Here is a 24282-nt window from a genome sequence, read left to right as displayed (position 1 = left end):
GGGAAAAGTAGAAGGTTGGGAGAGGTGAGGAACAAAGCCAGAGATATAATATGCTCATTTAATTGCAATTACTGAATTACCTCCATTTTCTCATACTGAACACCCAGAGGATAAATATACAAAGTGATAGAGATACTTATTGTCTAGGAAGTTACCATCTAAAATAAGTTATTTTCCATGGGATGCAAGTATTAGTTGTTGGTTTTATTTAACAGAAAGGCAATAACAACCGTCTTAACCAAGAAAATGCTCTGCTTAATTGAGTTGAAGGGTAATTTTAATTTTTTAATGGATTTCTCTCCATTCCACCTTCTTTGAACATTAAAAAAATACAATGTTTTCTTTCAAAGGGGGAAAAAACTAATACAAAGTATTATATAAAATAACTTATTTTTTATCTTTTCCATTTTAATATGCATTTATATGTACCTCTGTATTTATAAACTTGTACTCAGTATATATACAGTTTTATATTCTGATTTTTTTCATACTTAATATTGCATCATAAGCTGGAGGATGTCCGGTCCTCCTTTTTATCATCTTAACGGTTGCATAATAGTCCACAAAGCTGATGTAATATCCTTTTTTTAATTTCTTCTCCAAGTTTAGAAATTTAGCCTGCTTCCAATTTTTTCACCATGATAAATAAGGCTACAATGGGCATCCTCCTCTAATAAGGTTCCTTTTTTCTTCTTACTTTAGATTATTTGCTTAGGATAAATCATTAGAGGTAAAATTACTGAGCCAAAGATTAGTATGACTAATGTACATGGATGGGTGTATGTGTTTAGTGCATGTTGTCAAATTGTTTTCTAAATGGTTGTCCTAAGTTACCCTGCCATGAGTAGTATATTGACCTCATCCCAAGTTCACCAGCATTAAATAGTATCCTTTAAAAAAAAAAGCTAATTTGAGATGGTACCTCATTGATATAATTTGTTTTTCTATGATTAATAATAAGGGGCAGCTGAGTGGCTCAATTAGTAAAACCTCCCACTCTTGATTTTGGCTCAGGTCATGATCTCAGGGTCATGAGATCAAGCCCTGTGTCAGGCTCTGCACTCAGCACAGAGTCTGCTTGATTCTTTCCCCCTGCCCCTCCCACTGCTCGAGAGCTCTCTGGCTCTCTCGCTCCCTCTTCAAATAAATAAATAAATAAAATCCTATAAAAAATAACACTGAGACTGGAACAAAACATTTTAGGGACAAGTTCTGTACTCTCTGACACATAGACAAACAATCTGAAACTACTGTCTTTTGCTGGTCTAAAAGGAAAAGGCAAAGAAAGCAATATTTCAAGATAGAATACCTAGAAAAGGTCCAGAAAAGGGTTCTCCACTAAACATAGAATATATAAGTCACCTAACTGCATTAGAAACCATGCCAAAACCAGATGTTTAAAACAGAAACAATCAGGGAACCAGGGTAGCAGGGTGGCTGGGTCAGTCTATGGACCTCTTGATCTTGGGGTCATGAGTTCCAACCCCACACTAGACACAGCATTTACTAAAAAAAAATATATATATATTGATTTGACTCATGAATCTACATTTTGGCAGATACTATGTTGCTCTATGTAGTATCATCTGGGGTGGCTCAGCCTGGGGCTGTGGGATCCAATTCTGAGATGGCCCACTCTCATGGAGGTCAGAGTTGCTTCTCAGAACAGAGTTCAGCTAGGACTGGCCTGAATCCCTCTCCACAGGGGCCTCTTCACAAAGCCTTTTCCATGAGCAGCTTGAGCTTCCTCATACAATGGTGGCTGGGTCAACATCAAGTGCCTGAAGAAATAGGAAGTGGAAGTTGCCCATTTATTAAGTTCTGGGCTGGGAAACTGATATATCACTTCCACCATATTCCATTATTCAAGTAGCCACATCCTAGATTCGAGGGGAGGATCTATACATCCACTTCTAAATGCGAACGGTCTAAAAATATTTGGGTGCCATGTTTTAAATCGCCATACAGAGTTGCTAGCCCTTTGTGAGTCTGAACATCAAGATACTTGGGACATCATGGACTGGGATGTACTGTAGCACTAACCTCCACCCCTGATTTCCAGAAGGCATCAGGACCGAGTTCTCCATTCACCCCATTTACCTTTCCCACAAAGAATTCAGTCCAGGATCTCTTGAACAGACTTTCCTGCTACTGGGAACGTAGCGGTATTCCGTCCATTATCCAACCTTCTTCAGGAAGCCAGGTCTCAGTGCTATTAATCATCTGTTGTCATGGCTCTTTTCTGTTAAGATAGATATTAAAGATGGACTTGAGTGTGTGATGAACCTCAAGAATAATGACATTAGGTATATTTGGTGAATTTATATTGGCAGTATGCTTAACTTCTAATGTGCCAACAGCGCTCGTTATGAAAATCTTGCCTGAATACTGAGTGGTTGACTTAGGGGTTTCTATTACTAGTGCCACGAAAAGGGAAATTATTTGAAGTTAGTTTCTTCGTCCAATATTCCAAAGAATATTACAAGAGAGAATGTGGAACTATAATCTCTAGAGTTTATCGTTAGAGTAGGTGAGATTATCGCAGGTCATGAGACAGAGCAGAGAGAAAGCAGAGTGATGTTAATAATAATACTAACAGCAATAACCATACCAACGGCTAACACTTACTGCTCTTATTCACCAGGCACAGTTTTAAAGGTTTACTGTATATTGAGCCTGTAAGCCTCAGAACAATCCTTTAAGACAAGTGAAATCATCTTCTGTTCTTTATAGATATGAGGTGAAGTCGTTTTTCCAAGGTCACACAGCTAGTGGGTGTTAGAGCCAGAGTATTCTGAAAGCTTGTTTTCTCACTGAATTGTGTGAGGGTGTTTAATTCCCAGGAATGGTATGAAAATGAACCATCATCCCATTATTCTTCCCTTGGGTTCCACACAATGACAGTCCTTTTCCAGTCGTTTTGTGGGGTTGAGATGAAGTGTAGGTGAGAACTTCACCTTTGCTCTTTTAAGTCCTTAAAGATAGAAAGCAAAAAAAAAAAAAAAAAAAAAAGTAGACAAGCTCTCTAGAGGTGGAGACTTACCTTATAATGTGCTTCCCTCTCATATCTACTCTGTCTGGCCCACCAGGTATTTAATGGAAGGAGATCCCAAGCTAGGCTTTCTTTAGTTTTGAAGGACTTGGGAGCAAAGAGGCCTGTGAGGCCTTCCACCCTAATTTGTGTCCACAGAGAAGCATCAGAACAAGGAGATACCCTGGCCCTAGGGGTGGGTCCCTGCTGCACCTCTGCCCTGTCATCCCTGGAAACAGTTTAAAGCCTTTGCTGCTGAGTCAAGGATGGAAGGGAAGAGGTCTCTGACCACTTTCAAGGTGCAGATGGGAGGAAGAGGTGGATGCCAACTCCCGAGACTTAGGGAGGCAGGATCTTGGCTCTCTTCTGCATGAAACTCCTCTGTTAGTATTTTACTGTGTCATAGAAACTTTGTCTGCTGCCATTACCTGCTAGGTCATTAGACTAGAAGAAGGGATGTAGGGAAAATAGTGCTGTTTGCATCTTAAAACAATAATGAAGTCAAGCTAAAAATAGGATATTCTTTTCTTAGTAAATGACAAATGCCTCTCTTCCCCTCTCTTTCCCATTTCTTTGGCATTATCTTTTTCTGGTGTGGTGATTATGACCATAGATGTTGGAGTCCAGCTGACTTAAGCCCCACTGTTTAGTCTGGGGACCAAAGGCAGATTGCCTCTTTTATCTGCTCATCTGCAAATGCGGGAAAATAGCACCACCAGCCTGAGGGGTGGCTTAGCATCATGCCTCGTGCGGCCTTAGCATTCATCCATGGCCGGTCGTGATCACTATCACCTACCTCTACTTCTCTAGCCTCCAGCGTCCATCTGCAGATTATACCAGCTCCGGGGTGGGGCACATAAACCAAATTTGTATGTTACTGACGGCAAACTTTGCTCTCTTAGAGGAGTGGGCACGGGAAACATCTCACGTACTGGCCTGTGAGTAGATTTCCACTAACAAGTCATAGATTCTCCCTTCTAGGAACTCACGGTCTAATCAGAAAGATGAGTTGGCCCGTGCTCCCCACCGTGGCAAATCCCTGGCTGAGATCGGGAAAAGAGACAGAGGGAGATGGAAAAGGGCGATGGCCCTCAGGCACAATTAGGAACTTGCTAGTCAGTGCAGCCTCACTCAAGAAATCCTTCCAGAGCCAGAGAACAGCAGGAGTAAAGGGAAGGGGGGCCCAGCGGGGAAGGACCTCAGGGAACGGCTGCATCTGTGGAATGAGAGAGGTTCACGCGTGTTGGAGCCAAAGCGTCAGCGACGTCAGGGGACGGTGCTGATGCAAACTGCCACTAAATAAAGCACTGATAATAATACTCCTTCTTCACGCTTTTATAGCACCTCGACAATTGACAGAGTATTTTTACTTCCGTTTCCTCACTTGTCCCTTTAAAAAACCCTGGCGAAGCAGTCAGCAGCCGTGCTCCCCGGACCTCACCTCCGAGGGGCTGGCCTGAGAGCCTGGGAGGCCAGTCTAGTCCACACCTGCCCGCAGGGCCCTGGCCGCCCAGCCCACAGCTAACCCACAACGCCCTCTCTTTTCCCCTCTGCCCCGGAAGGTTGGGTGCTGCAGAGAGACCAAGGAAGCACAGAAGGGGTTAGGGACTCACTTCAGCTAGAGTTCAGGGCCTGGCAACTTTTGATTAGAGGGCATCTGAAAACAGCGCCCCACCCCAACTCGGGGGAGCACTGTGCCAGGGTTAATGGCTGCCTCTACTTGAGCTCCCACCACCCTGAAAATTCTCTGGAACCTTCGGTATGTGCAGCACAAAAGAGGCAGCTTTCCCTCCTGCTCCAGCTTGGAATAGACACAACTTGGGAAGAAACCCAGGGGTCCCTCCTGTTTTCTTTCCCCAAGTCCTGCTAGAGCTCTTTACTTTTTCTTGTTATAATCGCACTTTGTCCTGTGTCCTTTATACAAAAGACCCCCAACCCTCCACCTTTTTACCAAGGAGCTGCAAGTCTGTAGTAAGGGTAGGTGGTGAAAAGGGAAAGCCAGCCACACTTTTCCCTCCAGAGGTAATTAGGCTAATTCCCTTCAGCCGTTTTTCCACAATATTCAGCCTGTCTGTGTGTGTAAAGCAACACCCTTTTCTCGGTAGCTTCCCAGCGTGCTTCCGCTTCCTGTGGCTGGGGTGGAATCTGGAGCCGCAGGCCCAAGGCTCTGGCCATTGTAGGAAATGGACCAGACAGTATCACTGGAGCACCATGAGTCCGGTGTATCCATCCCTCCAACTGCAACATCAACAGCAGCCTGTGTCTTCCCGTAGTCACACCAGGAGCCACAAGAGAGAATGCCTTCCACGCATTCTGCAGCATTATTTTGTGTTGGCCTGGATTCATTTCTGGTGCACATGGCTGACCTATTGCTACCAGTTCATTCTCCGTGCAAAAAGTGCTCTGAGGAGATTCTTCAGCTTTTTTCTTTCTCTTGATAAGATACAGGGTTGCGCACAATGATTCATTCAACCAACAACTATTAAGCCCCTGTGTACCGACAATGTTTTTGAAATTTCTTTATGGTCGTAAAGGACACAGTCCCTGTACTAAGGAACCTATAGTGTGGGGCTGGGGAAGAGAAAGGAAGTTGAGAAAGGAGGATCTAGAGCGTCGTGTATTGTGTGCTGTGAAAAACGGGAGCTCAGATTTCGGTGGCAGAAGATCTTGGTGGAACATGATTTCTGATGAGGAGTTGGCCATAGCAAGGAAGAGGAAAGGACGAGAACATCCCAGGAGGTAGACGCAGCATACACAAAGGCAGAGAGGTAGGAGAAGGAGGTTTGTTTTGGGAATTAGGGGAACCCATACACCCAGAACGTGGGATGCTAAGAGAAGCATTATCCAAATGCTGGCCCCTGGTTCCTTGATGGCCTTGTATTTGTAAGGTCGCTGCCGAGTGTTGCTGTGGAGCATAGATTTTATTTTTGTCTATGCAAATCCATTTTGAGCCTCTCTGAGATTAGTCATTGAGGTGATAGAAAGAGCAACAGACCTGGAGACAGATGATCTAGAAGTGTTTTTTCAACAGCCTCTCCTCAAGCAGTTACTTATCTTCTCCTCTGTATAGAGTAGATCCACTCACTTAACTCAGCAAACATTCTCTAAGTGGGTATCTGGTACTAGATAGAGCCAAGAGGGGCCCCTGGATGGCTCGGTTGGTTAGGTGTCTGACTCTTGGTGTTGGCTCAGGTCATGATCTCAGGGTCCTGATATCGAGCCCCACCGTGGGTTCTGTGCTCAGCAGGGAGCCCGCTTGAAATTCTCTCTCTCCCTCTGCCCCTTCTCACCTCTCTCTTGCTAAAAAAAAAAAAAAAAGAGAGAGAGAGAGAGAGAACAGAAGTAACTCCTGTCCTCATGAAGCTGATGTGAAATTCAGTAGAGATAGTAATTTCTGTCCTAGGGGCGCCTGAGTGGCTCAGTGGGTTAAGCCTCTGCCTTCGGCTCAGGTCATGATCTCAGGGTCCTGGGATTGAGCCCCACATCAGGCTCTCTACCGACTTGTGATCTCTCTCTCTCTCTCTGTGTCAAATAAATAAATAAAATCTTAAAAAAATAATAATAATTTCTGTCCTAAACATTTAAGGACCAAAATAGATAAAGCATATTTTGTTTTAAAAGCATAGAACACTGTAAAAGTGAAAATTTTATTGCCCAGCCCCTGGTGTAGGATGAATATCCCTGAGAGCTGGTGTCACTGTCACACACAGATGTGAATAAAGTACCTGTCAGCTATGAAGTACGTGTGGGGACAGAGTAAGAGAGGAAGAAACATAGACGTCCTGGGGTTATGTGAGCTGAGCTTCCCATAATCACATCACAAAATGTAGAGAAGAAATGGGAAGGGGTCTTCTTCCCAAGGATGGGCTTGCCCCGCCTGATACCCAGACCCAGTGAAGCTCAAGGCAGCAACTTAAAGCTAGTATGTCCCAAAGCCACATGATTGGGAGGGAAAAAAATGAACCCTGTGCCATTTCATCTGGGAGACCATCACAATGCCAGGTTCAGATTCACAAGAGCCGGTGGAGACTCATTCCGTGTTCAGCACATCAGTTTGTACTGGGAACCCCATTTGTGGTTTGGCATATGATCCCAGATCAGAGGCAGGGATCACCATGCTCCCAGGTCTCCGGGATCAGAAGGAGTACTTGCACTTTGTATCCTGGGCAACATGAGTGCTATAGGAAAAATTTAGACGTGTGAATTGAGAGTCATTTTGCTTTTGGTAAAGAGCCCTTCTCAAACCAGGCACTAAATTCAAAATCATAAAATCTAATGACTTGGAGGTAGGCCTTTGAGACCGAGGACATTGTAGCCCAACCCTCTCATTATACAGAGGAGGAAACCGAAGCCAGGGCAGGTGCATCGACTTTCATGTGGCCTCTCTGTGAGCTAAAGCTGAATTGAAGGTAGAATCCAGATTTCTTAACTTCCTATTTTTTTAAAATAATTTTTAAAAAGATTTTGTTTGAGGTAGAGCAAGAGAGAGAGAGAGCACAAGCAGGGCAGAGGGGCAGAGGGAGACGGAGAAGCCGATTCCCCACTGAGCAGGGAGCCTGATGCAGGACTCAATCCCAGGACCCTGGAATGGTGACTTGGGCTGAAGACAGGCTCTTAACAACTGAGCCACCCAGGCACCCTCTTAACTCCATATTATCTCCAGGTGCATTTGATGTCAGGGGTGAGATTAGTACTCCGCCCCTCCCCCACCAAGGTGATTCGTAAGATGGGCAGGAGTAAATGTAGATAAGGGTGATACAACGGGTGAAGCATAATTATCTCCAGACCTAGCACGAGAAGCACACGACCCTTCCTCAAGGTTGTGCCTTTAGCCTTGCACAGTCTTCTTGCCACTCACCCGATCACTAACATGTGCTGGGAATTCTGTACACTCTCTTAATAACTCATTCAGTCCTCCGAGCGACTCTGTGAGAAAGCAGCCGGCCTTACTCCCAGTTTACAGAGAAGCTGAAGTACAGAGAGTAGTTAATCTTCTGGCTCAAGGGCAAATGGCTCGTTAAATGGCAAACTGGGGCCTCCTACCTGGACATTCTGGCTCCAGAGTCTACCTTCCCCCACCCCAGTATAGCTTCCCTCCCCCCCGCCTCCTGCATTTCGGGCAGGCCCCACCCTTCAGAGAAGGAAGGGCCCTGCTTTCCTCATACCCTTTGGGTGTTGAGTTGATTTAGTAAAAATCAGGAATTGACACGTGTGTCCACTGTGTGCCTCTGTGGACCCAGATGTTTCAAAAACTCATAGGTCTTGGGTGCAGAGCGCAGAGGGAGGTCTGTAGGTGAGTCCCAGGTGAAGAACTCAGACCTAGGCTGGGCCCTCCCAGAGTTTTTGAAGGCCATGAAATTCCCTCTGGCCATTTCTTCTCTTTCTTGAGAACGCCTTCTTTTTAATCCCAGGCTGTTGGGCTAAGGTAACTCACCAGGCCTCTCATTTTCTATTAATAGGACAAAACACTTTTTTTTTAAAAAAAAGTATTTTAAAATCATTATAACCTCACAGGAAGTTGCAACAACAGTAAAAAGGCTGTACACTCTTCACGGGGGAAAGGCATTCTTCGAAACAAGTGGAACTGAGTTTCCTAATGGAATGCGGATAATGGTGATGCTTTAGATCCTTCTGAACCATTCGTGATCAGTCCCCACATCTGCCACAGACAAGCAACGATTACTGTTTTCAAATACAGAAGGCAAATTCAAAGGCCATGTTTTTGGCAACTGAAAAGAATAGGACTTGAACCAGGAATTTTTGGCTTTTTAAAAATGTGACAAAAAGACTACTTCTCTTTGTCTGAGTTGTTCGAGTTTAACTCTTCCTTAAACCCTTGGACACGACATCGCCTGGAGGCCTCCGGTGAGGCGGTTTGCTGACTATAAAACAGGGAGACGTGAGCTCCTTCACGTTGAGCAGCTGCTCTGGTTGTTGGCAGTGCTGGTCACCTGGACTCTGGGGCCTTCTAGGTTCTGCACTGTCTTCACCACTCTTAGATCCCACGTCCCTTCATTTATCTGCTTCTTCTCTTCCAGGAATAGTAACAGTAGCTCCTCCTTAGCCTTTCCTTTTCTGGGCATTGTTCATGTTCTTTGAAAACCCGAGAAAGGCGCCACAGAGGTTTTCGAAAGCTGAGACTCCGTAGTGGCGGGATCAGACAAGTCAGTGGAATCTGGACAAACGTGCTCCACTTCTGTTATCCCAGCCCAGAGGGCAGAGCCAGGCATGGACCCAGGCCCTATTATCCTGAACAGAATGTCAGGCGCAGACCATATGGCAGCCCCAGCGGGTCATCTGGTAGAATAAGCCAGTATTCCAAAGGCAGGCTGAGTCCTTTGGCATCTCAGTCACGCCTTGGAATCCTGAGCTCTTCCTTTGTCTAGAATGGTTCCTTTCCTGGAGGCCCACGGGGAACAGCCGGGCCTGGCTGGGGCTCCGTGTACGCAAGCTTACAAAAGAAGAGGCTTTTAATTTCTCTTGTCACCAAGTTAGGCTGGGAAGCCCTGCAATCCTCCCTGAAAAAAAGACACGATCTGTGTTCGTATCTGCCACGATAATCTTCTGCTATCTAATTTTCTTTTTTCTTTTTCAACTAGTAGAAGGTCCCTATATTTTGTGTTTTCATAAAGCTAGTCCTCCTCTTGATCTCTTCAGAAGTTGGTGTGTTTGTCATCTGCGTGGATCCTCTTGGCTTAGATACGGGCTCATCGTCTCACTCTTTTCTTGTGTTATTTTCACATTAAATGAAGATTGTTCCTAGGACAATTTACCTTTAACATGTTACCCAGTTTGAGTCTGGACAGACCAGCAAAACGTGTAGACAAGTTGTCACTAGAATTCAACTCCCTGGAGCCGTGGTTCTTCTCAGGGGTCAAATTCTGAGATCCCTGTTTCTGATTTGCTTAAGATTTGGCAAAGACAGGTTAGATCCTGTTTTATGTCCCTTCCTGCTCAGTTCCTTTTAAGTTCAGTTCCCTTTTGAATTATTAATATTTGACCAGAAGCATTACTGATGGAGATATCAGTGTGCTTTGCTTTAAAAAATTTGACTTAAACTGAAAACCTTACATAAGAGCTGCTTTAATTTTCAGAATACTTTCAAAAGAGCCAGCTTTCCTCATGCATGTATAATGAAATGAAAATAAACAAAATTGACCCAACTTTGGGGAAGACCTTGATTATAAAGGCAAAGCATTAATAAAGAACACAACAGGCCCGTACTCTACGGTGTGCCTGCGTCTCCCTTCTGGGGCATCTACTGCCACCTTCGTTTTTTCTTCTATCAGAATCTAGCCCAAAAGAAAGATCTTATAAAGGTATTCATACTGATTTCTGGCTTGATTATGCTTTAGCACTACTTAACTTTTTAACTGGAAAAAAGGCTATCAACCAAAATAAAGAATTCCCCGTTGCAGGATCTCTGCCTAATGGCTGGCTGATTTTTATTTTATTTTTGTTTGTTAGGTAGTGGGGAGTCAAGTAGGCTTCCTGCCAGTCCCATAGACCCTGTTCTTTAATCTCAGGAAGAGCTCTGCTTTCCTCTCCTTTGTTCTGGGAAAGCTGCAAAATGAACAGGAATTCCAGGAGGGAGTGACAGAAATCATTTACTCCTTTGGCCCGTGTTACCCATCACTCCTGGATGAAAGAGCAATTTGTTAATGATGGGTAAGTGTGAAAAGAGGCATCTGTTGCCATTTGTAAAGAACCTCTTGGTTTTGCAGCACCCGGAAACTTAAGAGCTGGGGGCTAATGAGGGTTGTGTGCCAATGTCATAGGAGAACAATTGTAGTCTCAAGACTGTAGGTGTTTGGGGAAATGGTAGCAACAGGTTCATGTGGTACCTGTGCCATAGCCAAGTCCCACCATGTGTACAACCTCTTTCATATACCTACTTCTTCCTATATTCTTTAACTACTGGCTAAAGACCTCCTGGTCCCAGTCCCTGTGCCTGATGCTGGGATAGAGGATGACTAAGATCTATTCTCTCTTTCCAGCACCCCACTTTAATAGAGAAAATGTGAAAATAAGTAATTACTATGATATGGTAAGTTCCGTAATAGAAGAATTTACATGGTAGTACAGTACGATTAGCCATCCTTAGGAGAGCAGTGTGGCCAGAAGAGAGGAATTTGGGGTTGAGGGGAGGAATAGAAAAGAGGCAAAGGCCAGGGACATTTTGAGTTAATAAGTAGTTTCCAAGAAGGGTGTTTCAGAGAGAATAATGTTTGCAGGAGACACTGCTTTGGGCTCAAAGTGGAGAAGTATTGGTAGATGAAACAGAATCTGGCAAGGATCAGATTGTGGAGAACCTTGTAAATCTTGAAAATGAATTCGTATTTTAGCATCAGGCCTTTAGGAACCACTGAATTGTTTTTAGATAAGAAAGTAAAAACGATACTGTTTGTGCTTTGGAAATATCATTCTAGGGGCTTTTGCAGAATGAACTTAAGTCTACAAGAACAAAAAACGGTTAAGAATGTGTTCTAGAGCAATAAAGGGAAAAATAAATAGGGTGTGCTGACAAATTGGAGAAAATGATAGAGAGGGAGAAATCTAGAATGACTCTCAGGTGTAAGGCTTAAATGAGTAGGATATTAAAAATATCAGTAATGACAACAACAATAATAGTAGTTGTAATTATTGGACCCTTACCAGGTGCAAAGGGTTTGGTGTTACATATGTTACGTAGATTATTTCACTGAATCATTGTAATGATGTAAGTGCTGTAATTATCCTCATTTTAGGTGAGAAAACTTGCAACTTTGAGAGATGAAGTAATATATCCAAGGTCACATGGTTGGTAAGTGAGAGAGCATGAATTTGAACCCAGGCACATTGAGCCCAGAGCCCATGCTCTGAAGGGGATTTTGTAGGAGGACAAGTCAAGGCAAAGTATATGAAGTTCAGGTTTGCACCTTCTCAATTTAAAGTGCTTATGTTTTACTGAGGCCAAAATATCCGGCAGAGACTTGGACAGCTAGTCCTGCAGGAATGTGGAATGTGCTGGGCATATGGATTTGGCATTCATCAATTAATTGGTATTAGTGAAAAAGCTGGGTGTAGCGTGGATGAATCTCCAAAGAGCCAAGTGGAACCAAGAAGAATTACATCTGAGGGGGAGTGTGTTGGGACAAGTTGGAGAAGTTTTCTGAGGAAGAGTAGCTAGACAAGTAAGGGGATGACTATGAAAGCCAAAAGTGACAGTAGGAGTTGAGGAGGGACCAACATGCTTAAATAGCTTGGGGCAATGAAAGATTTAGAATGAGGGTTGAGTTGGGTTTGGCGATTTGCTGTTTGATGGGCAAGGGTTGAAGTTAGACTAAAGTGGGTTAAAAATGTAATAAAGAGTGAGAAAATGGAGACAAGGGGCTCAGACCTTTCTTAAGAGAAACTTGGTGGAGGAGGTGAGAGGAAGCTAACACAGGAAATCTCGGGAACAGGGGAAATACTGTGTGTCTGTGATGGGAGTCACTTGAGACACTCATATTGAGGTGAAAGAACCTGTGGAGCAATGGGGGTTACACCATGATGTTTGTCTGAGTAGGTAGGAGCAGCTGCCCCTCTCTCCTCCAGCCCCCAGAAGATCATGGACTCTTAGGGAAAGAGGTGTTCCTACACGTCCAGTCCACTGCCCACCCCCACTTTTATTACATGAACTCAAGCCAGAGACTTATTGGGGATCACACAGCAAGTCTGTGTTCCTACATCTCCTAGTTCCTGGTCCCTTTCCTCTCCTGCTGCCAGTGCCAGTGGGAGAAGAATCCCTGATATGTTCTTTATTCCAAGGCCCGAGGTCCCCACAAGGGTTCTTCTTGGCACCTTGAAGATGCACATCCTTCCAGATTCTGATGTGTCAGCAGTAACTCAGCTGTGTGGAGGGTGAGTCAGAGAGCTGATTCATCATTTCCTTGACAAGCCACTGGGCAGTGTTTTAGGTGGTTGATTATAAAGTGTCATTAACATGACAATGCTCAAAGCCTTTTCCTCTACCTTCCTACCCAAGTTCCCAGAAGGCAGAAGGGTCTCAGATTCAAGGGCCTTTCAGCCACCTCTTCCTGGCCCAGAATTAGGAAAGGATATGTTTGTTCATACAAGCACATGTGAAGGAGAGAATTAAGTGGGCGTGGGTAGGGTAGCACTAGAGATTCCATAAATAAGACAGTTGGTGCTCTTCCAAGAGATCCCATTGGTCAGGAGTCACTTGGTGAGCCTGGATGCAGGGAGCTACCAGCTCCTCAGAAGGACCCAGAATACCCACCTCAACTCTGCTTAAAGATCTTCTGGAACTACTAGTGGTTAATCTGTTCTTCCTCTCATCTTATATTTAAAAGGCTGTGATGTCAGCCTGGTTGTCATGTCATTCTGATTAAATACTAATGTCGAGCAGTTATTTAAAATCTACAGCCCTACACAGAACATACTGCCTAGAAGCCAGACATATAAATGTTATATAAACATGAACCTTTTGTAATTGACCTTCAATTACAACCTTCTGAGTCTTGGTAGGTTCCAAAGAATAACAATTAACTCGCTTCTCTCTGCTCTTTTTCAACCTACCTAAACCCGCTGCTCCCCTTCCATTCTGTCCTGTGGGGCTGTTAGGCAGCAGACCTATAATTCCTGTAAATCCAGGAGCCATCATTCACTCTTTCTCATGGACTACATCGTGAATAGTGTCCCCTGGAAGTTCATAGACTATAGAATGAATGGTGCCCCTTACAGTACAGCTCTGGTTCCACCCCATTCTTTCCTTTAGTTCACAGCATACTCAACTAAAAGAATGCTATTTGGGAGTAGAACCTAGAGTTCCCTGGGTCTGTTGCCTTTTGTTATAGTTGTTTATTTAATTAACAGTATTAAATAAATCTAGATTAGACAGGATTCTGAAAGGCTAATCTTGCCCTGAGAGATTCAGTAGAGCTTGTGGTGATTCAAGTCCCCATGATTAGTTTTGTTTTGCCCTTCATTTGCTGTTTATTTGCAGTTGTCTCAAGTATAGACAACTGTGAGACATGTTTATCCCAAGGCACTGAGAAGAAACTTCCCTAGGTTCTAAAAAATATTAGGAAGATTTAACTAGGCCAAGGATGGGGAGGCAAGAAGGGACATCCAGAGTGAAAGTAGGAACAAAGGCTTGATGCAAGTAGATGGAATGACACAGTCCATGGCCAGACATGGGGCCAGGGTGGTAGAAGCACAAGTAAAGAAGGAGACAATCTCAAATAAAAGTGGAGACAGAGACAGGACTCAGCACACGGGAAGTCTTAATGGCCCCATTGCAAAGATCATGGCTTACTCCAAAGAGTAATAGAAAGTTACTGGACGATTGTGAGATTATATGATAAGCTTTATATTCTGAAAGATAATGCTTTTTGCATTTAGACATGATTGAGAGACAAACAAGGGGCAGGCAGAATAGGTAAGGGTCAAAAGAATGCCATATAAAGGAAGGCAGGGAATGGTGGTGTTTTAAAAAGCTGTGAACAGTCAACTATGTCTAAAGGTACTGGGTAATTATATGAGGGCTGGAAGCATCCATTGCATTTAGCTACCTACGGGTCATCATGTCTTTACTGAAAGGTGTTATTAAGAGAGAAGCTAGAACAGAGGAAGTAGAAGAATGAGTGGGAGGTGAAGAAATGACAGCAGTGAGAATATAGAACTTTAAGTATCTGTGAATGGAAGGAAAGAGGTAGGTGGTAGCTAGAGAAGGATCTGGGGTCACAGGAGCTTTTTCTTTTTTCTATTTCTTTCTCTCTTTCTCTCTCTTTTTTTTTTTTTTTTTTTTTTGAGATGAGAAGAGAAGCCTAGACAAGTTAAGTGCTAATGGATAGTATTTAATAATAAAAAATTAAGAGACTATACTAGAGAGAAAAAAATAATATTCCACGTTTTTCTCTTCCAGGAAAGAGAGAAAAGGTTGGGTTTAGAGCACATGGAGAAGACTTGGGGGGTGAAAACTTCTCTTAAAAAGGACAGAAGGAGGAAACACTAGATGAAGAGGCAATGGGTCTGACTGGTAATGGGAAGGGGAGGCAGGAATTGAGGAAGTTCCTATCTCATGACTTTTACTTTCTGAGTGAAGTACCTATGAGGCAGCAGGGAAGAATGTAGTGGAGTAAGGAGAAGGCTCAGCTGAAGGCTTTGAAGAGCATAAGAAAATTTAAACTTACTCATTTGGGGAGTGGGCAAACCTGGTAGAAAAACAGTATCCCCACAAATTATAGTGCTACCTGTAGTCAGTGCCCAAGAATTCTGTGATGTTACTACCACCATTGTCCCAGAGTGTGGGTGTCTTCACTGGGGCTCAACTGCTCTGGGACAGGTATAGAAGGTGAAGTGTTGAGTCCATCCAAGAACTTAACAAGAAAGGCTGATAAGGATATAAAGGATGAAGGAGTCTCAAATATAGGCTAATGTATTATTGCAATGATTGACTCTTGAATGTTACATCTAAGATGGATAAAGTGATATGTTAAGATTGAGGAAGCCTAATGAATTAGAAGAAATGAGATCAGTTAGGAGACTGATGGCCCTGATGAGAAGGAGTAGTCATGGTATAAATTGTCAGACAAGAAAACTGGAAGGACAAGAGATTGAGGTCAAAGCATGCAGTCCTTGACTTTATGAGTTTTGAGGTGAAGAAGCTAAAGCTGATGACAAGTGCCAGAATGGAACCAAAGACTGAGTTTGCTGAAGTCTTTGAAAAGTTGGGGCACCTGGGTGGCTCAGTGGGTTAAAGCCTCTGCCTTCGGCTCAGGTCATGATCCCAGGGTATTGAGATCGAGCCCCGCATCCGGCTCTCTGTTCAGCGGGGAGCCTGCTTCCCCTTCTTTCTCTGCCTGCCTCTCTGCCTACTTGTGATCTCTCTCTGTCAAATAAATAAATAAAACTTAAAAAAAAAAAAGTCTTTCTTAGAGAAAGTGACTAGGACATTATCAGCTAAAAAGGAGGAGGAGAGGTAGGACCTCAAATAGGAAGATTTATTTTGAAGAGCATGAAGTTCCAAGATCTGGAGGAATAATTAGGAAAATGGGAGAAACCAATGCCACTTTCAGAGGTATATGCCGTAGGAGAGTCTGAACAGCTCCTCTTCCAGAAGTGGCATCCCCAGAAGATAGCCAGAGCTTTAAAATCAGCATGCTATCTTTCTGGGTTCTTTGTACTGGGGATAAAGGAGGCCTACTCAACTTCTGAATTCTCATTTCCTTTGCACTAATATAATTTTCAAGGAGAAAAGGGGTCTATACCAATTTATTTATCTGGGATTCATTAATTTTGCATTTGGCCACTAGTCTATAACTATTAAAAGAACTTCCATTAACAAACCCTATACATTATCCTGCTTAAAGAACTCCCTTTCAGTATTTCTTTTAGTCTGATTTGCTGACAACAAATCTCTTGGCTTTTATCTGTCTAAAAGATAATGATTTGCCTTCATTTTTGAAGAATATTTTCACTGGTAATAGAACTCTTGCCTAAGAATTTACTTTTTTTCAGCACTTTAAAAATGTCATTCTATGGTCTATTGGATTCCATCATTTCTATTCATAAGTCAGCTGTCAGTATTATCCTTGCTTCTTTGAAGGTAAAATACCTTTTAGCTTTTAACATATTTTTTTCCTTTGTGTTCAACATCTTGATTATGATGTGTTTAAGTATGTTTTTCTTTGTATTTAGAAGTTCTAGTTTCATGAAGATGAGACTTATGGTTTTTGGCTAGTTTTGAAAAAGAACGCCACCATTATCTTATCAAATGTTGCTTCCATCCATCTCTCTCTCTCTCTCTCTTTCCACTCACCAGCACTCTGATGTTAGGTGTTTTCATAAGATCCTATGTGTCTCTTACTCTCTTGTCTGTTTTTCCCAACATCTTTGCTCTCCATGCTTCTGTTTGATATTTTCTATTAGCCCATTTTCTGGCTCACTGATCTTCTCTTCAGCTATAAGAAATACATTGCTAAATACATCTATTACAATGATTTAATGATTGTGCTTTTTTTGTTGTAAAATTTCCATTTAATTCTTTATTAATAGAGTCCAGTTCTCTGGTGAAATTCTTCATTTTGTCATCTTTCTTTCTTGGACAAAATAAATAATTATTTCTTTAAATTGATATCTCATAATTCTAAAATCTGACTTACCTATGGGCCTATTTCTGTTGCCTTCCTTTCTCTCTTAATCTTAGTTTTTGGAACGTCTAGAAATTTCTGTTAAGCATTTTGTATTAAAAAACTGGCATCTCCAGATAATATGACTTTCCTCTAGAGAGGACTCGGACTCACCTGGCATTTTATTTAAGGAGCTAGAGTGGGAGGAGATTACATCTCTTCAATCCAGGACTTACTTTTTTGGAGACCAAGTTGGAGTTTTTATGCAGTTTGGTCTACCTCGTGTTTGCTCCCTTTCTTTAGGGTATAGACCCTCAGAGCTCCAAAAGAGAGCCTGCAGATAGTTATTGGGACTCCTTCATGGTGGGCCGTAAACTCGATACTGCTAAAAATCTGGGTTTTCTTTATAGCTACACTCTCATCTTTAGGTAGCTTATGAATTAACAAATCCTGGGGCACCTGGTGGCTCAGTTGTTTAAGTGTCCAACTCTTGTTAGCTCAGGTCATGGTCTCAGAGTCTTGAGATCAAGCCCCACATCAGGTTCTGTGCTCAGCAGGGAATCTGCTTGAAGAGTCTCTCCCTCTGGCCCTGCCTCCACTCTCTGTCTCTTTCTCTTAAATTAAAAAAAAAAAAAAAAGTAAATATTTAAAAAAATTAGCAAATCCTATAATATGAAATCAAGTGCCAAGTGGGGAGCTCATTTCTTGGCACCCTCCCCTCTCTCAAGGATTCTGCCACTCAAACCCTCGCTATCTTGGCAGCTCTGAACTGCTTTTAAGAACTTCTCTCATTATATTTAGACTTTAACATCAGATATATGTGGGAGATGCCTATATATAATACCCCAAAAATGACAAAATTTACTTACGCAGTTACCCCCCTTCTCTGGCTGAAAGGAAAAAAATCTCATTTAGGCACGATCTTTACGATACCCTTACTCATAAGGAAGGTGATTTCCTCCTCCTTAGGCATCTATGTCTGTGACATTGGATCTTTTTTAAAAATTTTTTTTCAGATTTTGTTTATTCATTTGTAAGAGAGAGACACAGTGAGAGAGGGAACACAAGCACGGGGGAGCTGGAGATGGAGAGGCAGGCTTCCCGCTAAGCAGGGAGCCTGATGTGGGGCTCGATCCCAGGACCCTGGGATCATGATCTGAGCCATAGGAAGACTAATGACTAAGCCACCCAGGGGCCCTGTGAAAGTGTATCTTAATCCTCTAAGAATACCGCTATCATTGTTAGGATGGTATTCATAAATGGTTTTGTGAATGGTTGTACATGATAAAGTAGTAATAAACATTTCTTTCCCTTTCTGGGGTCATTTTTACCCAATAAGATGTAACAATAATAGTCATAATAATAGCCACTAAAATTTACTAGGCATTTACTACGGGCCAGGCTCTATGTTAGATGTTTTAGATAGGTTGTCTCATTTAATCCTCGGAAGAGCCTAGGAGGTGGTAATGGCAATTTTCCTAATTTACACTTAAGGAAACTAAGGCTTTAAGAGGGTAAGTCTTAAATAAGGCCCCAGAGCCAGGAAGTAAATGGCACAAGCAAGTTTGAAGCAGACTTTTCAAACCCCAAGGTCTATATTCTCTTCCAACATTTTGTCCTACCTCTTCACTTGTTCTGAAGGAGAACATAACTAGTCTCACGTAACAGCATAACTAGTCTCACAATTTTACTGAGTCCTGGAATTCTGAGATATTTCCTTAAATAAGGTAAAAGCCAGATAGTCTGAGGGGTTTAGATGAAAATAAATCTCCCTGGCTCATTTCTTACAGGTATTTCTAGATCCTTCCCTTCCCAACTCAGTCTTACTTTGATATATATTTTACATTAACTACTTCCATTTATAATTTCTATGGCAAATCTGAAAGTGATTTTTTTAAAATAAAGCTTTATGCAGGGACAGGAAGCAATTAGTGGTGGGGTTTTATTTTTAGAGGATGAGATGGGTGGGGGAAGGGTATGAGGAGAAATTGCCTTCTGCAGTGTCAGATGAGTTGAGTGAGTTATAGGAAATGATAGCTCAGCCAGCAACTTGGTGCTTGCCAGTGAGTCAGCCGTGACTTCATCCTTACCCTCAATGCTGGAATCACAGATGTGAGAGACACCCTTCCTGGTGAGGGCCCCTCCCTGTCCTGCTGTCTAGGACATCAAGGTTCTGCCTGGATGATGTGAACCATTCAGTTACCTGTCATGGTAGAGAAAGATCCACAGAACTGTCTGCCTCTTATTTTCCCACAGATATTTCTAATTTCTTTAAGATCAATGGGTACTCCTGATTTTTTCCTCCTGACACCCAGCAGAAACACCCAGTGACTTTCCATCCAGAGGATGAACTTTGGAATCGATATCATAGCAGAATGTTGTTCTTACAGCAATATTTCCATGTGTTTATACTACTTCAACTTTCCAAGATCTGTATAAATGGTGAAACATGGAAGCATGCTGGAAAAGTGAGACAGGAAGACTCTGCTTTAGGAGAAGGCATACATTAAAAGAGGTTACCTTGTCATCCTTGAAAATATGTGCATGTGACAAGAAGACTAGAACCAAATCATTACAGTTGTTGTGTTAGGATTTTCAGATTGACAGTAATTGTTTTTTCACCTTCTTTTCTAAGTTTGATAAATAAGCTCAAGTTGTGAAAATTATTCTAGAAATAATCCCTTTGTATTTTAAAATAACTTAAAATAACTCTCTGTTTGTGGAGGGGAAATGGCCAAATAGATTTAATATTTTAGGACATCTTTTTCCCAGACTCTGGGTCGGATTCTTAGGTCAAGGTCATGTGCATGGTGTTCAATAGGGAATGGGTGAGGAGGTCTAACTTTGCTCAGAATTTATGGGAGCCAGACATTTACTTCCTTTTCACCCAGTGGATAAGGTGGTATTATCCCCATATTATAAATAAAGAAATGAACGCGCAGAGAAACAGAAGAAGCTTCCTTAGACCAATCAGCTAGTAATTATGGAGTTCCAACCAAGCCCAAGCCAGACTACTGCCAACATCCACACTCTTTCGACTTAAGTACAAAACGATACAGCCACAGATCGCCCTCCACCATGCTTTAAACAGGGCATTTTCGATGTGTTAACTTTTGGCTGGATTAATCCTCCATTAAGAAAAAAATGTACTTCAAGGTTGTTCTCTTTTGCAAACCAAGGATTCTAAAACTCACCTATACTTGCCTTCTACTTTAGTTAGAAAGACAAACATTGAGAGCATTGCATAGCTTACATGCCTGTGCCTCTGTATGTTTGACATGAAGAAAACAAAAGAGGCATAGTAAGTACCAGTTTAGTGGTTGGACTCACCCAGAATTTGAAGTGATTCTCATGATCTCTCCTAACATTCTTAGGTAGATGAGAATGGAGATAAAGCTAACTGCTATACCGTTCAGTAGAGTAGCCGTAGGTGATCATTGTGGCCGGGATGGGGTAGTACTGTTGCAAAGCAGAGTATTTGCAGTTTTGAAAAAGCCATCTCATTGGCCCAGCAGAGCCCTAATTTTCTTTTTTAATAAATTAATAACAGCTAAAGATTTAAAAAATTTTTTTTGATGGATAATATGCAATTAATGCCATGGACTTTGTTGAGATGCTGCCATACAATATATTGCACATTGTAAATGTACAGTTTGGTAAAATGTAACATATGCATACACCTGTGAAACATCACTTCAATAAAGACAATATATTCATTAGCCCAAGAAGATTTTTTGTAATACTATATTTTTGAAGGAAAAAAAAAATGTCACTTCGTTTCCTCATTTAATTTGATGAAAAGAGACCAGACAGAGACTCAGGTGATGTAAGTCTATGCCCTGATTGTGCTCGAAAGAGCCCCCTGAAATTCAGTGAGTCCCTTAATTTTTCCAGCCCATGGTTTTCTCCTCTGAAAATTGAGGGGGTTGGACTAGATGGTCCCTAAGGCCCCCAGTGGTTCTAAAGTTCAATAAAGCTAAGAGGACAGGCATGTTAAGGGTATTGGTTTGTGTCCAAATGGTTTTATGTAAAAAAGAAGACTTCCCCAGTGGTCTGGTGTCAGCTGTGCTGCTTTAATCCTGTCCCGCTTAATTGATAGATCGTGAAATCATTTCATTTCTTTCCATTCTCCTTTCACCCTGACTCAATGTCATTCATGTCCTTGCTTCCATGTTGATCTTAGTACGCTCAGGGAACTGCTCTGCTTACAAATTTAGGACTAAGGCTTGAGTAATGCTGGGAGTTTGGCATTTGGCAATGCCTTTAGCAAGGATCTGATGAGGGTGATGGGACCATCAGCTCCCTGGATATTTGTGAGACAGCTTGGGCATTTTATGGGAGGGGTTGCAGAGACAAGCTGTACTGGGTGTATTTCAGGCTGGGGGAAGGGAAGCAGATTGGAGTTTAATTAAAATTCTAATCCCAACTTAGCCCATCTTCGTGCCAAGTCAGCAGCCAGCATTTCCGTTTGTGGTTCTGGTGATCTTGCTGGGATGACATACATAGTTACCTCAAGAACTCTTGCAAATGTGCCTACAACTTCGTTATGCTCACCAGATGCTTCGATCAGGCCTGGCACGTTGCCATCTTCAGCCTGTGTTTTCAGAGATGCCTCACCCCCCCACCCCCCGCCGCCTCTGCCAGGGCTCCTGATGGGGGCAGGGCCCTGGAGAGAGCTCTTGGTGAAAACTGAACTGATTACAGATGAGCAAGTTGCATCACATCAGAGACACCTTTCCAAATTGTTTCTGCTCTCCAGGTAGCTGAGTGGGATTTCTGAGGAGGGACAGCTCCAACTTCATCTTGGCCCACCATGAGGTTCTTCCTGCCCTGTGCTTACATGCTTCTCCTGATGATTTCCCAGCTGAGGGCCGTCAGCTTTCCCGAAGATGACGAACCCCTCAATACTGTTGATTATCACTGTAAGTAATCTAAAGAACATTCTTCTTTTCTGAGAAGGGAACTGTTTTTGGTTTTGATCCTCTAAATGCATTTGTTTTTAGAAAGAGAGTTTTATATGTCTTAAAACTGTTTTTGCATATTAATGGATCTAGAGTCTTTTCTTAGTGTTTGGAGCAAATGGGACAGCTCTGTTGGTTGCTTTCCTAAAGCAACCCATGTATAGGTTATATATTTTCTGTTAAAAGAAAAAGATCATTTGCTAACATTCACCATCTTTCATTCATTTATATTCAAGACCATAAGAGAGGAATTTAGTTAAAACCCTTCTACAACTAGTATATACAGCTAATCAATGCTGTATATTGATTCTTCAGCTCCATAATCCTGACTGATGGTTTAGCCCATTTTTACTTGCAGATTCAAGGCAATATCCGGTTTTTAGAGGACGCCCTTCAGGCAATGAATCCCAGCACAGGCTGGACTTTCAGCTGATGTTGAAAATTCGAGACACACTTTATATTGCTGGCAGGTAATTTTCCTCTCATTGGTTTATTAGATTAAAATTCTTTTCTCTTGTGGTGCTTGCATTAATGTGTCTAGTTCATGAAAAACTAATATGTGATTGTGATCAAAAATTGCAAGTAGCCAAAAATATTCACTGAGAAGAGTCTGTGTTGTGTACCAGGAACAAAATACAGGGCTAAAGCCTTCAGTGGTGCTATTTTATTACTGCTATCAAGAAATCATATACCATTTTTTATTCCTAAAGCAGCAGGGGGGGAAAATCTTTCTTTATTCTTTTTTAACTTGGAATTATTCAAGCAAATATTAGAAGTATGCCTATGCTAATACCAGTAGCTGTTTGACCCATGTCTGAAGAGAAGAGCTTTCTTTGCTCCCTAACCACAGTGATATATAAAAGCATCTCACTAATGAAAAAGTCCTCTTTGTTGACTTTGTTGGAGACAGAGAAAATCCAAATGATCTCCAAAATACAATAAAGGCAGATCTGTAAAAAATAAAACAAGAAGCAGCAGCTTAACATTTTTATGCATTCACATGATTTGACTTACTGCCTTGTTTCCAACAGGGATCAAGTTTATACAGTAAACTTAAATGAAATCCCCAAAACAGAAGTAATACCGAGCAAGGTGAGCAAGTGAAATTTATTTGCATTCCTTCAGAACTTGGATAACATCCCCCTCCCCTCCCCAAATTTTTGGTTGAAATACGAACTTTGGTTTTGCTTGATTAATACAGAAACTGACATGGCGGTCAAGACAACAGGACCGAGAAAACTGTGCTATGAAAGGCAAACATAAAGTAAGTAGAACAGACGAGTCATCTGCCAGAGTGAGCCTTTAGGTAGGCTTTATCCCACAATGTCAGCGTATGGGATGTCTAACAGTAACTTAATTATTACTTTCTTTAGGACGAATGCCACAACTTTATTAAAGTATTTGTTCCAAGAAACGACGAGATGGTTTTTGTCTGTGGTACCAATGCATTCAATCCCATGTGTAGATACTATAGGGTGAGTATATTTCATACGGTGTGCTTTTTTTATCAACTTTTTTTTCCTCCCGCACTGTCATGCTGTTAGAGTTGAATCCTCTCTGCTATAACCCATTTATCTCTAATGCTATGGAAGAATAAAGACAAAATTCTTCAAATAGAATTTCAGTACAAATAAAGCAGTATTGCCTTCAAACAGGTACATTGAACAGATATGACACCAGCTATTTATTTTTCTTTTATAGTTGAATACCTTAGAGTATGACGGGGAGGAAATTAGTGGCCTGGCAAGATGCCCATTCGATGCCAGACAAACCAATGTTGCCCTTTTTGCTGGTAAGATCCTTTAGTGTAATGAATATAAGTGATTAATGACATTGAAGGTAAAAGGGAATTGAAAGGAAGAGAAAAGCTCATAACTGGGGTAGCTCCCTTAATAGAGGTGTTTTTACAGTGTAGGAGCTAGGGAAAAAATTTCCAAAAAAGAAGATTTTAAAGTGAGCATATGATGAGTATTCTGACACTTGGCCCTGTTGTTAACTAGGTCAACGACCCTGAAAAGTTGCCTAACGTTTTGATACTCAGATCCTTAACCTGCAAAATGAGGTGAGGATACCCTGAGGCAACCTGTCCCAGGTTGACCATCAGCATCTGGGTCTACGTGTATTGGTGTATATAGGGATGACAGGTGCCAGAACTCCAAAAGGTATAACACACTGC

General features: G+C 42.1%; 1 protein-coding gene across 15 annotated transcripts in view; it reads left to right on the top strand.

Moving 5' to 3' along the window:
• Positions 1 to 24282, top strand: part of SEMA6D (semaphorin 6D) — a 573864-nt gene that overhangs the window by 537457 nt on the left and 12125 nt on the right. For all 15 annotated transcript variants that reach the window (XM_082734880.1, XM_082734876.1, XM_082734881.1 and 12 more), the window contains 6 exons: positions 21905 to 22067; positions 22465 to 22576; positions 23138 to 23198; positions 23308 to 23370; positions 23480 to 23581; positions 23808 to 23898. In XM_082734880.1, the coding sequence (XP_082591006.1) occupies positions 21959 to 22067; positions 22465 to 22576; positions 23138 to 23198; positions 23308 to 23370; positions 23480 to 23581; positions 23808 to 23898 (538 nt within the window). In that variant the 5' untranslated portion in view covers positions 21905 to 21958. The remainder of the gene's footprint in view (positions 1 to 21904; positions 22068 to 22464; positions 22577 to 23137; positions 23199 to 23307; positions 23371 to 23479; positions 23582 to 23807; positions 23899 to 24282) is intronic.

The sequence above is a fragment of the Mustela nivalis genome (assembly GCF_964662115.1).
Source record: "Mustela nivalis genome assembly, chromosome: 6".
In the NCBI taxonomy this organism is placed as follows: domain Eukaryota; kingdom Metazoa; phylum Chordata; class Mammalia; order Carnivora; family Mustelidae; genus Mustela; species Mustela nivalis.
Note: the sequence above shows the minus strand (reverse complement) of the source record. Positions and strands in the feature narration are given on the sequence as shown.